This window comes from Uloborus diversus, chromosome 1, assembly GCF_026930045.1.
Source record: "Uloborus diversus isolate 005 chromosome 1, Udiv.v.3.1, whole genome shotgun sequence".
Classification (NCBI taxonomy): Eukaryota; Metazoa; Arthropoda; class Arachnida; order Araneae; family Uloboridae; genus Uloborus; species Uloborus diversus.
This window is the reverse complement of record NC_072731.1, coordinates 32,766,357-32,778,499: the sequence shown is the minus strand read 5'-3', so window position 1 is coordinate 32,778,499 and position 12,143 is coordinate 32,766,357. Positions and strand designations below refer to the sequence as shown.

General features: G+C 32.5%; 1 protein-coding gene across 2 annotated transcripts in view; it reads right to left on the bottom strand.

The window, feature by feature from the left end:
• LOC129229136 (splicing factor 3B subunit 1-like) overlaps positions 1-12,143 on the bottom strand; it is a 123,519-nt gene that overhangs the window by 30,518 nt on the left and 80,858 nt on the right. For both annotated transcript variants that reach the window (XM_054863459.1, XM_054863460.1), the window contains 3 exons: positions 6,880-7,005; positions 4,815-5,036; positions 3,315-3,676 (listed from right to left, as the gene is read on the bottom strand). In XM_054863459.1, coding sequence (XP_054719434.1) covers positions 3,315-3,676; positions 4,815-5,036; positions 6,880-7,005 — 710 coding nt within the window. The remainder of the gene's footprint in view (positions 1-3,314; positions 3,677-4,814; positions 5,037-6,879; positions 7,006-12,143) is intronic.

The window sequence follows — 12,143 nt, the reverse complement described above, 5'->3', positions numbered from 1 at the left end:
AAATTTCTGTGAAAAATGGGCTTAAAATTGGAATAGAAAAAGAACAAAATCGAATTTTCGAAAAATCGCTTCAAGGTGCACACCACTATGCAACAAACTAACTGTGTGCCAAATTTCATGAAAATCGGCCGAACGGTCTAGGCGCTATGCGCGTCACAAAGATCTAGACATCCAGATATCCTCCGGACAGAGAGAATTTCAGCTTTATTATTATTAAAGATAGTGAAAAAGGGCTTAAAATTTTAATAGAAAATAAATAAAATGGAATTTTCGAAAAATCGCTTCGAGGTGCACACCCCCATGTTTCAAACTAATTGTGTGTCAAATTTCATGAAAATCGGCTGAACGGTCTAGGCGCTATGCGCGTCACAGAGATCCAAACATCCATACAGAGAGACTTTCAGGTTTGTTATTTAAAAAGAAAAGAAAAGGAGAAAGATAAAGAAAGATAATTTTCAGAACAAATTCTTTCCCATTTTATAAAATTTCTGTGAAAAATGGGCTTAAAATTGGAATAGAAAAAAAACAAAATCGAATTTTCGAAAAATCGCTTCGAGGTGCATACCACTATGCAACAAACTAACTTTGTGCCAAATTTCATGAAAATCGGCCGAACGGTCTAGGCGCTATGCGCGTCACAGAGATTCAGACATCCAGACATCCTACAGACATCCTCCGAACAGAGAGAATTTCAGCTTTATTATTAGTAAAGATTATGTGAAAAAGGGCTTAAATTTTTAATAGAAAATTCATAAAATCGAATTTTCGAAAAATCGCTTCGAGGTGCACACCACTATGCAACAAACTAACTTTGTGCCAAATTTCATGAAAATCGGCCGAACGGTCTAGGCGCTATGCGCGTCACAGAGATCCAAACATCCTACAGACATCCTCCCGACAGAGAGACTTTCAGCTTTATTATTAGTAAAGATAAAGAAGATAAAAGATAAAGAAGACCAAAAGCAGTATTGTATACCAAATGGGGGCGGGGGGGGGGTAGTGTGGGTCATGCTGCAAACTGCGTCACTCCAAAGGGGATGTTATTAAAAATTATTGATTTTTTAAGGTCTTAAATCGGTAAGGGGGGCAGCCCCCCAACCCCCAATGTCCCCCCATAACACATTAGGAGCTACTTAATATTCATTGGGGGGGGAGAAGAGAAAGGAACCCCTTAAAGAATCTAAACCCTATCTGTAGTTTTAACAGTGTAGATTTATTTCAATCTGATTAGATTTAGTATAAATTTTAATCTGACGAAATTTAATCTGATTACTTTAGTTGACTAAATCAATCTGATTAAATTAGTTTGATTAAATTCAATCTGATTAATTTAATCTGAACTAAATCAATCAGAACTAAATTAGTTTTTTTAGTCAACTAACGAGTTAGTTTAAACTAACGTTAATCTTCGTCTGCAATTGAATTAAATTTTTAAAATATTAGTCTGAACTAAATGGGAGTCAGATTACTTTAGTCGATAGAGGATTTAGTTGATTAATGCCCAACACTGCTCCACGCCATCCTAGAATCACGGTAGCTGTCTCCCAACATTGTTTTTTCAGTCTGCATATGTCGTCCGATAGTTAACTTTCAGAGTATTGATTGCCTGGTCCCAGAGATGGACCAAAACGCGTTCAGCAAAGATCAGAATCATTAGTTTGTTATTTCAAAGGCAATAGTCTTCATGCCTATTCAGCTTTTACTTTATACAATATTCATTCTGCAATAATTTTGCTTTATTTTAACGATGGTAAGACATTAGGTTCAAAACACTAACAGAACCACGTTAGGTTTCAAAATAAATATGCATAAACGTGCCCCGTGCATGGGTTCGGGGAGGGGGATCCCGAATCCCACCCTCTTTGTTCATTAAAGATGGTCTAAAGTTGCACTTTATGAATCCAGTTTTGGAATTTCGCCTAAAGAGAGCCCTCCCCCCCCTCTTGACATTGCCAAAGAAGGCCTAAAAGTTTTAAAACTTCAATTACAAACATTTTTCGGTAGAGGGCCCCAAATTCCCTTTCTCTTAAATCATTTAAGTATAGCCTCAAATAGTTTTTAATGCATGAGCTACAAAACATTTTTAGGTTAGAACACCGAAACCATGTCTCATAAATTCACCAAAGATTGCCTAGATTAGTGTTTTTAAGACTCCAGTTTCTGATTTTTTTTAAACCTCACCCTCCCCACTTTTACCTCATTAAGGACAGCTTATACATGTTTGACCTTTTTTTTTAGAATTTGCAGAGGAGAAATTCCAAAACACTCCTAGCTTCGAAAATGGCTTAAAATTAAGTTTTTCGATTTTTTTATTTTGGAGCCCTTTTGTACCCCCCCCCCCCCCAGTTTAAGAGCAGCGTTTTTTCACAAACTCATGCTGCAGTTACTTTTCTCATTTTTCCTTTCTCTCCCTCCTCCCCTCTACTTCCATTCTAGTGAGTGTTACATTGAAAGTCATTGGAATTTAGTAATTCTTCACGTCTTAGAATATTTTACCAGAAACATGTCAAAGATACAGGAACAGTTGCCCATCTGTGTTTCAAACCAGCTTGAAATCTTCCTCCGATTCCTTCCAGAATTTCCATTCTCATTAAAATCTTCAAAATCCCCGATAGTTCCCGTTTTCCCACCGATGTAGCGTTAACATTTCATCCCGTCAGCAATCACTCTACTGGTGATTCAGATTCAACTCTAAGATAATTTAAGACCACACATAATTTTCATTTATGCGTGTAAAGTTTGCAAAAAAAAAAAAACCCCGCAAATAAGAAAAAAACAAAAGTATGATCAAAAATAGCAAGTGAAAAATAGAGACGAAAGGCGATCAACTCGAAAAAAATAGCGAGAATAGCAAGCAACTCCGCGGTCTGCAGTGCAGTAAGTTGGCAATGCAGCCAAAAAAGTCAAACGGCATGGGTCTAAAAGTCTCTTCCGAAACCACGTTGCCAACAAAACAAGCCCATGGCGGAAAATCGAGAGAATGTTGATGTAATTCGTAGTCATGGAAAGGTCCAGTAATATTAAAGCATTTTTTCAAACATTCAATTTTTCTTTTTTTAGTAAAAACTGAAGGAAAGTCATCGAATTTCTTTTCGTCCCAACCTCTGTCTTGGAAATTTTGTCCAAGACGGAAATCTGTCCTGAGACAGAAGGTCTTGCACCCATATGGCATATAGAAAGAGAAGGATACATTTTTGCTGATCTCATTCAAGAAATAGAATACTTCATTCTTTAACATTGTTTTATGTTATAATTTCATTTTACTTATTTAATAATTTTTTACAGCATGTAACATTAATAAATGACATGCTTACCTATTTTTCAGGATAGGAGTCAATCTTGGTAATAAATCTTTAATGGGTGGAGTCATTTTGTGCATTCCAATTACATTTACAATGGCTTTTAGGGCTCCAAGTATAGAACCTAAAACTTCAGGATATTCTTCACCAAGATATTCATATAACACTACACCTAAATGTCCCATGAGTTTTTCTTCCTGACATGTTTTCATCACAACTGCTATTCTTGAAATCAAATCAGCAGCTTGTTGCCGAACTTTAGCAGATTTATTGTTCAATCGCCATAAAATGGTACCACAAATCTGAGGTAGGTACGGTTTCACACGTTTACCAAGCGCATTCACAATGGTGCCAAAACCATTTAACATCACCATATCCTAAATAGAAAACAGATATGTAAACAAAAATTATAAATGAATCCCATCAAACATAGGTAATATAAAGTAAAACATTAAATACTGAATACAATCTAAATGGCTGGATTTTGCAATGTTTCGTAAATTTACCAACTCATGGAATTTTCAACTAAAAGTAAGATTTTTTTACAAAACAGTTCAAATTTAATTATTATCTGAAAGGGAAAACGACAAAGCTCAAAATCTTAAATTAATTTTTTAATATTAATTTTCAATTATATTGACAATGAAGAATAAAAAAAAAAACTTAAGTTTAACGTCATTACCTTATTTATTGATTAACATTTCAAAAAAATACGTTCAAACTATTTTTTTCGCTTTTTTATTAAAATAAAACTTAACATTGTATAACTCCCCTTCCTCATTCTTTCCTTAGGCCTAATGAAAAAATCAATAAAAAGAAAATAACTTCCTGACACTAGCTTATCTAAATTGAAAAACATTAATCAAGAAAAAGAACATAATTTTGCATTATTGCTCAGTTAATACAGTCAGGCCCCGATTTAATGAATCTATATTCAATGAATTTCGCAATTTGGTGAATTTTTCTTTTTCCCTGACTAAAATGAAGGCAAAAACCCATATTTACTGAATAATAAACCCCGATTAACGAATTATTTTAGCAGTCGAAAAAAAAATTTTCTTTGTTAAGTTGAGTTGGGAAATATTGGACACATTATTTGGAAAACAATCCATCTTAATATAGCAAAGCTACAAAACAATGAACTACCGTGGGTATCTCGAAACATCTGGATCACAATTTCTAAAAAATGAGAAATACAGATTTACTCCAACCAAAGCACCATCACTTTAGTTGTTACAAGTTCAATTTAATTGAGAGTATTGTTTCAAATTTTACTGGTCATTTTCTCAAATTAAAATAGGTGTTTTTACAAATTTATGCAAATTCAAATTAAATTTTCTTTCTTTTTTTTTTCAAAAAAAGGGTTTTGTTTAGTAGTTCAAAAGATATTTACATTTTTTAATTAATTGTCATATCGGTTGTTTTTTTTACTCACAATTATCCTGAATGCCACCTAGTCCTAGTAAGTTTGCTAGTTGTCATTAAAAAAAGGAATAAATTTCAAAATGGTGTTACCTCTGTGGTCTGCTCTTGAAATGCATACAAGATACCATCAATGAGTTGTTCTTCCAGTCTGGAATCAATATCTGCAGCTCCAAGATTGGCCATGATTTTTTCAATTGTTTCCATAACCATTTTTCGATACTGTTCATTTTCATCTTTTAAGTCATCTACAATTCGATGAATGATTTCGGCTGCTCCAACTTTATTTGCGATTTCAACAGTAGTATCAACAAGCTAAAAACATTTTTGAGTTTACTTAGTATGTGAGAGTTTTTAACAATCACTAAATCAATAAGTTTGAAAATTCATATTCATTTAAAAATAAAAACAGTTTATAAAGAAAAGAATATGTACTAGAGATGAGCCGGGCTCGGACACATGCTAAGATACTTAATCGTCAATTTTCATAAAAATGCGAAGTAAATGGCAATTATGTTGTAGAATAACAGCATTTAAATCAGTCGGCACTTGGAGAACATGGGAATAGCAGCTTTTAATAACTAGATTGCTACTGCTGAGCAGAGTTTAAGCTGGGTTCAAAAGTTCTTTAGCATAAAAGCGAAAACTGTGGGAAAAGTTTTAGCTAAACGCTAAAATGTTACATATTCTCATGTCTTTCTAAATGCCTTAGGGTGTTTCATCTCCAGTTGAAAATAAAATTCTTATTTCATCTATGACATCTTTAAAGAAAAAATACAGCAGATATATTTTTTTAATGTAAAATAAAAAAGAGACTACATGTTTGGTTTTTAAAACGTTGCACTCTTCTCCTCCTAATAATGCAATTAGTAAGGGGGACATAATGAAGGAAGACTAAGTATTGTTTAACTTAATAGTAATTCTAAAATCTTGGCTTAAGATTTAAAACAGATTAAGTTGACTATCACCATGCTGCTTCCTCTCTTGTATCATACCTTGTTTCTTTTTTTTATTAAATTAATTTGTCGTTTCTTTGAGTAAAAAGGTTTTGCTTCATTTTCGCACTTTACCAAAAATGTGATCGTAACAGAAACTCTGTTGCTGGGGGACAATTTCAGACCCAATGCCTATCACTTCACAATCTTTACACTTTCTACTCATCTCTACACTTTCTCTCAATCATAATCTAAACAAAAAAAAATTTTTTTTTGGCAAATTTGTACTTTATTTGTCTTGTTAATTATATTTTACTTTCTAAAAAGCTGTTACTTCAAATTCCAAATTTTAAACAATACCAATAGAATACTTGACTAATTTTAACTTAATATTATAAGTTTCTATGGCATTCAACTACAGTCGAATTCACTAATAATGAACCCCAATTAAACGAGAACTCGGTTTTAATGAGGAAATTAGAAAGTTTTGGTTGGTACAATATTAAGTCTATGAGGGCAAAATTCGCTTTTAACGAGTAAACCCTGCTTAAAGTGAGCAGTATTTTTGTGATTCATTAAATTTCTGTTGACTTTTAGCAAAATAATGAGTCTTAAATTCTTAAAACAAGTGTTGACAGCGTCAATTTTTTTTCAATTGTAGTAAGAGAAGCATTAAAAAATTAATTTGTGGACATCAATGCTATCACTTTCAAGATACATTTCCAATTACATTGTAGCCAAAATTCAATTGCAGAAGGATAAATGAAAGCGACGGCAATAGCAAAAATTGAAAAATTTGAACCTGAAATACCATCAATATACTCAATGTCTTTTGAACTGCAGAAAAACTTCAACCTTTTTTCGATGTTGGGACTAAAATGACGATGTTTTGGCCGATGAATATTCCTTGGCGCAATAACACAGAAATCAATAGAGCAAGAAAAAGCCAATAAGACAGTTCAAACCAGTTCACCAACTTCTTTGGCACTGTTGAGAAATTGAAAACATGCAAAGCAAGTATGTTAGAACTTTAATGAGTTTTTTCCCAAACCCATTTATTACGAGCACTTGGTTATAATGAGCAAATATTGCGGTCCTATTGCACTCCTTATGAGCAAGTTCCACAGTTTTAAGAAAACAGTAAGAAAGTAGTTAGCCCGATCTTTATAAAAATGAGAAAAGAAAAAACTTTTTCCAATAAACATTTTCAAAAGGAAAATTACTTGTCTGTAGTTCCGTCTATCCAAAGCCATTCTATGATTCCAGAAATGTTTGAAGAAATGAGGTAAAACATCCTCTTTAATGTATTGAGGTTCAACACCATCAGTAGCACAACACTGTTTAACTACCTGGAAAAGAATTAAACATAATTATTTTAAATATATCAAATTATATAAATTTTTGAAATCCCACAGATGCATGTTCTTTATATAAATAATAGCTGATGAACTTAACAGTTTTACTGGTAAGACTGTCATTTCAGGGGAATGCAGAAAAGAAAAAATGGTCAACGATGAACGCTACCTACTGGAGTTTAGGATTAATCCACTGGATTTAGGGTTACAATTTCAGCGATCAAAATATCACCAAACAGGCAATGGCTTCGTTCAAATGAAGAAGCAACTTTCACACGTCATACCTTGACGGGTGACTTTCTAGTATGTATATATATATATATATATATATATATATATATATATATATATATATATATATATATATATATATATATATATATATATATATATATACACACATACACATACATACCAGCAGGGATGTGCCTGCTGAAACCCACTTTTGGAACAATCTCGGGCACAGGAAAATTGTGAAATAGGAGCAGTTTCGCTCACCAAGAAGTTTGTTTTGTAGAAACTTGGAGCACGAAAATAATGTAATTGGAGCACCAAAAAGCATGTTTTGAAATAAGGAACTACTATACACATATTATATATACATATATATATATATATATATATATATATATATATATATATATGTACACACACAATGAAATAAAATCCTGTGCTACTCTTAAACATTTGCTTGAAGGTGAAAAAAAACGTTAACACATTGTGCACGCTTTCTTTTGTTAAATATGGAATTTATTTTATAAATGCTGAACATGTAAAGGCATGAAAATAAATGGAAATTACCACACAACATGCACTCATTTTTAAAAAAAAAAAATGAATTAAAATGTTAAGCACAAATAAATTTTTACTTTAAAGTAGTTAAGACATTTCAGTCATATAATTTTTTGCATGATTATTGATTAGGGATGTTCAGACCAAAACTCTCTTTTGGAGCAATCTTAGGAGCAGGAAAATGGTGAGTTTGGAGCAGTAAAATTGCAAATTTGGAGCAGCTTGTTGCAGCAAAAATTTAAATTTTGCATCCATTTGGAGCAACTACGTATATTTCACACAGAAAGATGTGTGACATGATAATTAAGGCTGCAAAACCTCCATAACTCCAACTACTAATTGAAGCTCTCTTGATTCCACTTATCATTATTGCTATTATTTTTTTCTATTTTTTTGTCTAATATTTTCCTCAAAATTTCAAAAGACTAGTCCAGTCTAGCTCTACCTTTTTCTTACACTTCTTCTGATTTAAAGTTAATTCACACATTTACTTTGCTTAATACATCACTGCTTTAGTGCATATTTAAGTTATAGTGCTTTGAAACCTATTTTTAAAAGGCGTTGGTTTATAAAACTCAAAAAAACATATTAAAAAAGGCTAAAAATAATAATAAATAAAATAAAATAAAAGAAAGCAAAAAAGAATGGTTAAATTTAAAAACTAAACCTCAACAAGTTACAAGCGAGTTTTAAAGAGCTATTAAATAATCTTTTTGTTTTTCTTTCTTTTTTTTTTTTTTGGTATGTGTAAGTTATTTACTTACATTTAACCTTAAATATATATATATATATATATATATATATATATATATATATATATATATATATATTTATTTATTTATTCAGGCATATATGTTATATACTGAAATACTTGATTAACAAATCTGAAGATCAAGCGAAGGTAACATTAATACCTTTTATTTATTAACTATTTTTAACGATAACTGTATCTCAACAGTTGACACCAACAAGACACAAGCTATAGTACAGCTTGAGGACTTTGTATTTTCCAGGGATGACGTTTTACTTCATTTGAAAAAAATTAAAGAGACTAAGGCTCCGGGGCCAGATAATATTTATCCGAAAATTTTAGTTGAATGTGCAGAGGAATTAGCAGATGTAATCGCAAACATTTTCAATGCTTCTTATAATTCGGGGACAGTGCCAGAGGACTGGAAGCTGGCTAACATTACACTGCTCTTCAAGAAAGGGTCTAAAGGGAGTGCGGGAAATTATAGACCTATGAGTCTAACTTCGGTGGTTTGCAAAATTTTTGAAACATTGATGAAAATTAAGATAGTAAATTTTCTAGAGACTAATAATCTATTGACTAGTTTTCAGTATGGTTTCAGGAAAGGTAAATCTTGTGCAACTAATTTATTACATTTCTATGACAAAGTTACCATGGCTTTGGACAATAAGAAGCCTGTAGATGTTGTTTACATTGATTTTCAAAAAGCTTTCGATAAGGTACCGCATGTTGCTCTACTTAGCAAATTAGCTGATATAGGAATAGGAGGGAAAACTTTTATTTGGGTAAAAAATTGGCTGACCGGAAGGAAACAAAGAGTAGTTGTAAGGGGAAATCATTCTAATTGGAGTGAGGTCTTAAGCGGAGTTCCTCAAGGATCAGTGTTAGGGCCTGTTTTGTTCATTGTCTTTATGAACGATATTCACAAAAATATTTCTGGGAACATGAATTGTTTTGCTGATGATGTCAAAGTTATGGGGACTGTAGAAAATGAAGAACAAGCAAATCAGCTGCAAGAGGATCTAGATCATATTACGGAGTGGGCTGATAAATGGGGTATGGCTGTTAATGTTGGGAAATGTCAAGTGCTACATTTAGGGCATGGAAATAAGTGTACAAGTTATTATTTGCAAGGTTCAGTCATTAGTCAGGCAGACAAAGTTACTGATCTGGGGGTCCTAATAAGTCAGGATTTAAAGTTTAGCCAACAGTGCAGCATTGCTAGCAACAAAGCCAATAAGATGCTAGGGTTTATCAATAGATCTATTTCAAACAAATCTAAAGAAGTTCTTCTGCCCTTATATAGAAGTTTGGTAAGACCCCATTTGGAGTATGCTGTTCAGTTTTGGTCTCCTTATCTTAAGAAAGACATTAATGTATTGGAAAGGGTTCAAAGGCGGGCTACAAGGCTAATAAGTGGACTTTCCCACTTAGATTATGATTCCAGGCTTAGAAGGCTAAAAATGTACAGTCTTGAGCAAAGAAGAGACCGAGGGGACATGATTCAGCTGTTTAAATTTATTAAAACGAAAGATGTTACGGGGTTAAAGTTTAGCACTGAAAACAGGACAAGGGATCATTGTTTTAAGCTATTTAAATCTCAGGCTAACATGGATATTAGGAAAAATTATTATTTTAGCAGGGTAGTGGAACCTTGGAACAGCTTACCGGAAGAGGTGGTAATGAGCAAAGGAGTAGACAGTTTTAAGAGGGCCATTGATCTTCACTGGGGATTGTAAATTGACTAGGACCAGTCTAGCTGGGCCCAGAGCCTGTTGCTGGTCGTCACTTTTGTATTTGTATTTGATATTTAATCATAAAATTAATCATGAATTTACAATGAAACGAAATGTTTTTGAGAAATGTCATAAGAAAAGGAATTTTAAAATGCATGTGAAATAAATGGAATAAATAAATAAAAATAAAAATGTTAAGATAGGCTAAGAAAATGGAAAAATGCCTGAATCTGAGAAACTTAGAAATATCTGCATATTTATTACCAGAGCATTAGAATTCCCTGATTTTTGCTATCTTAAGTGTCTCCAACCAAAATTAGAAATCAATTTTCAGTCCAAAAATCTTAAGAAACCCAAGATTAAAAACTGGTGAACAATATTATTTTTTACAGAGGAATTCGCTTAAATTAATTTGATGCAACTAGACTGACATTTTCGAGTGGGCGTGGCAAGAAGACAAACTTGCAAGTCCTCCTCTTCTAAAAACAAAATATAAGAATGGATGAAAATAATGGTCAACACAAACTTTTTCCAGTCAAAGGAACAAAATCACATAATAAATCAAAACGATCGATTTTTTTGAAAGCGGATGCAATCGGATTTTGAAATGCGCAAAAAATTGGAACTAAGTCCCAGAAAAAATCCTAAAAACAAGTTCCAAACGCATAAACTTCATGATAATCTACAAAAACTGCCAATATGTTGAAGGCACCGCAACATTACATGCAAAATCGCATTTTTGGCGGAGAAAAGTCCATTTGGCCATTTTTTGTAGCAGTTTGGCGCAAGATCGGTGATTGGCGCAGTTTGGCTCAATTGGCACAGCTGCAAATCCCTGTAACAGTGAAAGTATTGATTTTAAATCAGTATTTTGAACTTAAAAAAAAAGATGTAATGTTTAATGTGCCCGTTAAATTGAAAGGAATTTTTTAATCTATCATACTTGTAAGCATATCTCAATATGAGAGCTGTATTTAGAATGCTGATTAAATATACAATCGAAGTTGAAGAAGAGAATTTGAACAGAAAGAATTGAAGATAGTAAGTAAAATTTGAAGCATCAGAAAATTGAAATCATATGTTTTTCCTGTAAGAGAAGAGTTAAACTTAATCAATGAAATTTGTGCTCAAAGGTTCTTCACAAACATGCAATTTTGAGAACAAAGTTCAGAACAATAAATTAAATTTTTATTTAGCTTTTTTTACACTCATCCTTTAAGTTATAACATATCTGTTCTGTCTTACTAATAAATTTTAGAGTTGCTTTAAATCAACATGGAAGACAGAAGTCACTTCATTAATTAACCCAAAGCCATGAAAATCATTTCATGCTAACCGTATGTCATTTATTCTAATGAATTATTAAGTTATTATCAATTCTAGAGACCAAACAAGTATATCACATTAAGTAAACAAGATTTAACTGTATGGTTTATGATAATACACATTTGCTGCAAAGTAGCATGACCTATTTTACTGTGGGCAAGTAAAAAGCAGTTCTCTCTTTTTTTTTTCGTTCTTATAGTCATCCATTATACTTGAACTTTATTCTACACGGTAGCTTGTTTAGTCTCTGCTGGAAAAAAAAGAAAAGTCTTATTCCAATATTGCCCTAGTGTTAGTATAGAATCCAAAATGATTTCTTCAAATATCTCAAAAACTCATTTCTGCAAATACAGCCATTTACCTGCCCACGGGAGTATTATTACCATAATAAGGGGGAAATCTCATAGTGATTCGAAAAATCCAAGATTAAATTTAATCACTGTTGTTCAGGACATAACTTTGAGTCACACTGTCTTTTTTTTTTTAAAACTGCCCCACTTATATTGCAGTACAGTAAACTCCCGATT